The 4,451-nt window shown below is 34.6% G+C and overlaps 1 protein-coding gene across 1 annotated transcript; it reads right to left on the bottom strand.

The window, feature by feature from the left end:
* Positions 1 to 848: 848 nt before the first annotated feature.
* Positions 849 to 2,570, bottom strand: LOC136807812 (uncharacterized). Its single transcript, XM_067064434.1, has 2 exons — positions 2,364 to 2,570; positions 849 to 2,045 (listed from the first exon to the last, which is right to left on the bottom strand). Exons 1-2 carry the CDS (start codon positions 2,568 to 2,570, stop codon positions 849 to 851), a joined length of 1,404 nt encoding a protein of 467 aa, XP_066920535.1.
* Positions 2,571 to 4,451: the final 1,881 nt, after the last annotated feature.

Below are 4,451 nucleotides of genomic sequence, written 5' to 3'. Positions count from 1 at the left end.
ATTTAAAAAAATAAAAAACAAACTGTACCCTTATAATCATAAAGGTTGGTGAGTCCAGTCAAAACACAGATTTGATCTGTAGCGTCACGCTTCACCTTCACAAAAAATTTCATAATTAAAAAAAAGTCATTTTGCATTATCATAATATACTAATAATGTTAAAAAAAGGAAAAAACTTTCAAAACAGGACAAAGCAATTTCATATTCATAATTTCCAACAGATTGCAAGTTTTTCAGCGGGAAAATTGTGTTGAGCGCCATTAGAGGAAGCATATTGGGAAAAAGAGATGACTGTACCCTTTTATCTTCCTTTCCTGCTCTTACAAAAGGAAGTTTTCTAAAAAAGTCCATTTCATGGAAGATCAGACATAGTCGGAAGTGCAGAAATAAATTTCTGTGAATTTTATTTTTTTCTATTTTTGCAAAAAAATCGTCAGCATTTCCATAAACCAGACTAAAAAAGTAATTGCCTAAATACTTTATAAAAAATATCAAATATACAAAATGTAATAGTTATTAATATATCAATATAACTAATTTTCTTTCTAACGATATATCAATATAACTAATTTTCCTTCTAACGAAGAAGCAAAACAAATAGTTTTTAAGCAAAATGCAAACACTTTCTGTTTTATTGCTGGGATAAAAAAAGTCACTTTCCAAATTTTTTTCAAAACTATTAAGTAAAGTATCTAAAAAAGTAACATTTCTTTGCAATTTTCTAATTGATAAAAGACTAAATACTAGGAATGAATACAATGATCTCTAAACAACAGTGTAAAATGTAATCAAAATATCAACATCAAGAAGTCAACAAACTGCCTTCAAATAATCAAAATAATATCTATCTAGCATGTAGATGGGTCATCATTGCTTGCCCTTTTCAGCTCCTCTCTCAGGGATTTCTGTCTATTTAATTTTAATGCTAGCTTGAATTTCTCCCTCACATTTTTAGCATAGGAATGTGCTCTGATTCTGATATAAAGACCAACAAGAGTATCAAGCAAATCGTATGCAAGATCTTTTGTAATGGCACTTTCATGTGATTTTAAGACTTTGTCAAAATTGATTCTGACCTCTATATTTTTCACACAATTTTGTTTGATTAATTTGTAATCAATTTTACGAACTGTCATTTTTTTCTTTTTAGTGAAATTTCTGAAAATCAATTCAACAGAGTGAAAAATAGCAATAGCTTCCTTTCGTGTATACCATAATCCTCCTCTATCTTTTGCGTGAATGAACTTTTGCTCCTCTGTAGCTTCAACTTTAAATTCACAAATCAAAGCTATCATTTGCTGGAAAGAAACTTTCCAATAGTTACGATTCTTTCTCAATTTAAGATAAATTTTATGGAACACGTGTCCGGTCAAATATTCTAAAGACTCGATTTCCCGTTTAGCCAAGACAACTTTTGTTTTATTTGTTTCCTGTGATGAAGATTCTTTTGGCTCTTGTAATGTAGCAAGGCAAAGTGCAGCTACTTCAAATAGGAATAATTGATATGCTTGAATGTTTGAAAATTTATTTTTGAGCTCATTGATGTATTTTTGATCTTCTTCTCTTTCCTTTTCTTTCCTTTGATCTTCTTCGTTTTGCTTCTTCGATTCCTTGCTATTATCTTTATCTTTCATCAGTGTGTCATTCTGAGTATTCAGCTTTTCTTTAAAGACTTGTAAGAAAAGTTCAAGATCCTTTTTTCTTTCAAATTTAAGAATATCGTCTTTCAATGTTCTGAAAAATGCCCGTCCCTGATCACCTGTAATTTCATCTGTTAAATTGAATCCTTCTCTGAACGTGGCTGGAAAATTTTCATCACTTTTAATGTTTTCCAGTGCCTTTTTCATGTTTTTCTTGATGTCAAGAGGGTGAAGGAGACGAGCAGCTTGTTGTGACTGTAGTTGTTCTATTTGTTGTTTTTCAAGTAAAACATCGTCAGGATGTTTTGCCTGTTTGTGTCGTTTGATCCCTCCCTTTGTCTTGCAGACTTTGTCACATCCTTGTACATCACATGCAAAACTTGACTCATTTGATAGACTAGAAAGCTATAATCAAACCATAAACTGTTGAAGTAAAGCTTACTCATTAATAATATATGATATACTATGTAAAATTGCATGCCCTCTTCAAAGAAACTCACTGGGTTGTGCTAATAAAGTGCTTAAGTAAATACATTTAAAAAGGATCTTTATAATTTTCCACCTCCACCTATACTCACCTCTATTAGGTAAGAAAAGTTAGGTAAGAATTTTATTATATAGGTACTTCTTCCAAACTACAAAACCCAACCTCCTAAAACAGTCTTATATTTCCAAGATACAAAAGTGCAAAGTATACTGGTATAAAAATAAAGGGAAAGTCACCTCAGATTCCATAGACTCTATTTCGTTTTTGATTTCGTCTACGTCATCAAAAACACCATTGTCCATCATTACTCCTATGGTTTCTAAATCAAAATGGTCTTGACCATCATCTTCTTTTCCAGTATCGAAAAAACCACTCTCCAATAATCCATAAACTTTGTCTAGTGTATAATAATCCTGCTCAAGAACCTCTTGTGCAGCCGCCATTTTGTTTGTTTATCCACTACCCGTGGACTGGGCCCGAATGTCTCAACATCAGAGCCGCGAAAACAAAAGGCCCATTGTTCGATTCCTGACTGATCAGGCTACTGTACTTTGGTGGTGAGATTTTTCAAATTTTTCAAGATGATAAAATTTTTCTGTTTTGTCAGCATATTTAAATTTTCTTCTCAATAAATTGTGTTGTGTGAATGGCATGTAGTATAGTATGATATATATTTTTTGTCTTCAAACTTTGCTCTTGTTAATGTTGTTCTCAGTCTCAGTTAAGGATTCAGAAAAAGCGGAGGAAATATTAATTTTGTATTTTAAATGACCATCCAGCCCACAGGCCAGGTCATTTGAGGGTATCTATGCATGTTTAGCCTCCACTGGATGCAAGTTTCCCGATCTCATGGTACTGACACTGTGGTATAAAAGTGGTCATCAACCTTGTAGGGGGTCAAAGCTTGTCAGTTACATAAAAAATGCCTCGAAAATGTACGAAAATGTCAATAGCAATAGGCGGCAATCACAAATATCTTTGTTTCGCGTCGCCCGACCGACTCTCGAAAATTAAGTAGAATTGAGTCGGTGAGTCGGTAAATTTGTCAGACTTTTTCTGTCATGACCTTTCCTTTATTCAAAAATTTTATTATTGTCGATTTTTTGTGCGAGCGATTTCTAGCGCATTCGCAGCATTTTGACTATGTTTATCATTAGAGTACCCTGCCCAGTTGGCGACCGAAATTTTTGGATTCGAATTTTTCACTTACTTTTAACTTTTTTGAAAATCCTTTTCAACCAACGGTTAGACAACTTTTAACATGTTCTTCGTGTTTGTTTTGATTTTTTATTTGAGGCGATCTTCTTAGAATAAAAAACTTTCGAAGCGAGCGGTACTAGTGCCCAGTTCCCGACCGACGTACCAGTCTGCGACCGATCGTTAAAAAGAGAAAATCAGTGCTCTACTTACAGGTAAGGTCATATTAATTGATCAGGATGATAAAAAAACTCATAAGCTTTCGAGTATTAAATTTATTTACACTCGTTCTTTTGTTTTAAAATAGCTCACTTACATTTCCCTTCGGCATGTTTTTTCAGAATTTTTCTTCAAGTCGCCATTTTTTTCTAAAGTTTGTTTTTGTTTTGTTTAGAAAGTGGCGGTCTATGGAGAGTCTTCATTTGATAAAAACGCGGGAATTTTTTATGCCTGTTTTTTTCTCTTCGCGTCTGGAATTTTTTGATCGCAATGTAGAGTCTTCTTTTTCATTTTTTGAGTTTGGTCGGTCGCAGACTGGACGTCAAATTTCGAAGCTGATTGCATCAACTTTTTTATCAATATTTCATACGAAGGAAACTGTATCGAGCTGATTTTTACAGAAATGCTTTCTAACATACTCATTGTTTTGGACAAGTATTTTTTGGCGTGGGAGTTGAAGCGTTTTTTCTTACGAAGCTTTTTTGTCCACAGGTAGCCATTTTTTATTTTTTTTGAAAAATCCGGCTTTTTCGTGTGCTTCCGTGCAAAGTTGGATCTTTCGGATTCTACTCGTTTTTTTCTAAAACCTTTTTTACACAGTACGGGAAATAGGTCAAGGCAGATAACTACCAAAAGAAATTCTCCAGAGGTTTGTTTTTGTATGACTTTTCTGGGTTCAAAGACGTTCGGTCGCCAACTAGACCGGTCGCCAACTGGGCAGGGGACTCTACATGCGCCATTTTGGGGTCGGAGGTCACAAGTTTAAACCACCCATTACAAGCGGTTGTTTTGGCTGCTGGCTGGACGACCCTCGACATGGCCCGAAAATTCTCGGGCCTCTTCGAGCCATGCTCGGGCCGAGAGACCCTATCAATTCTGTTGGCCCGAACATGACCCGAGTCATTCGG

The sequence above is a fragment of the Clytia hemisphaerica genome, unplaced genomic scaffold (genome assembly GCF_902728285.1).
Source record: "Clytia hemisphaerica strain Z4C2 unplaced genomic scaffold, Clytia hemisphaerica genome assembly, whole genome shotgun sequence".
Classification (NCBI taxonomy): Eukaryota; Metazoa; Cnidaria; class Hydrozoa; order Leptothecata; family Clytiidae; genus Clytia; species Clytia hemisphaerica.
Note: the sequence above shows the minus strand (reverse complement) of the source record. Positions and strands in the feature narration are given on the sequence as shown.

Coding starts and splice junctions, on each gene's coding strand:
- LOC136807812 (XM_067064434.1), bottom strand. CDS start 2,570: ATGGCGGCTGCACAAGAGGTTCTTGAGCAGGATTATTATACACTAGAC. Junction 2,046..2,363: donor TAGAGTCTATGGAATCTGAG/GTGACTTTCCCT, acceptor GTTTGATTATAG/CTTTCTAGTCTATCAAATGA.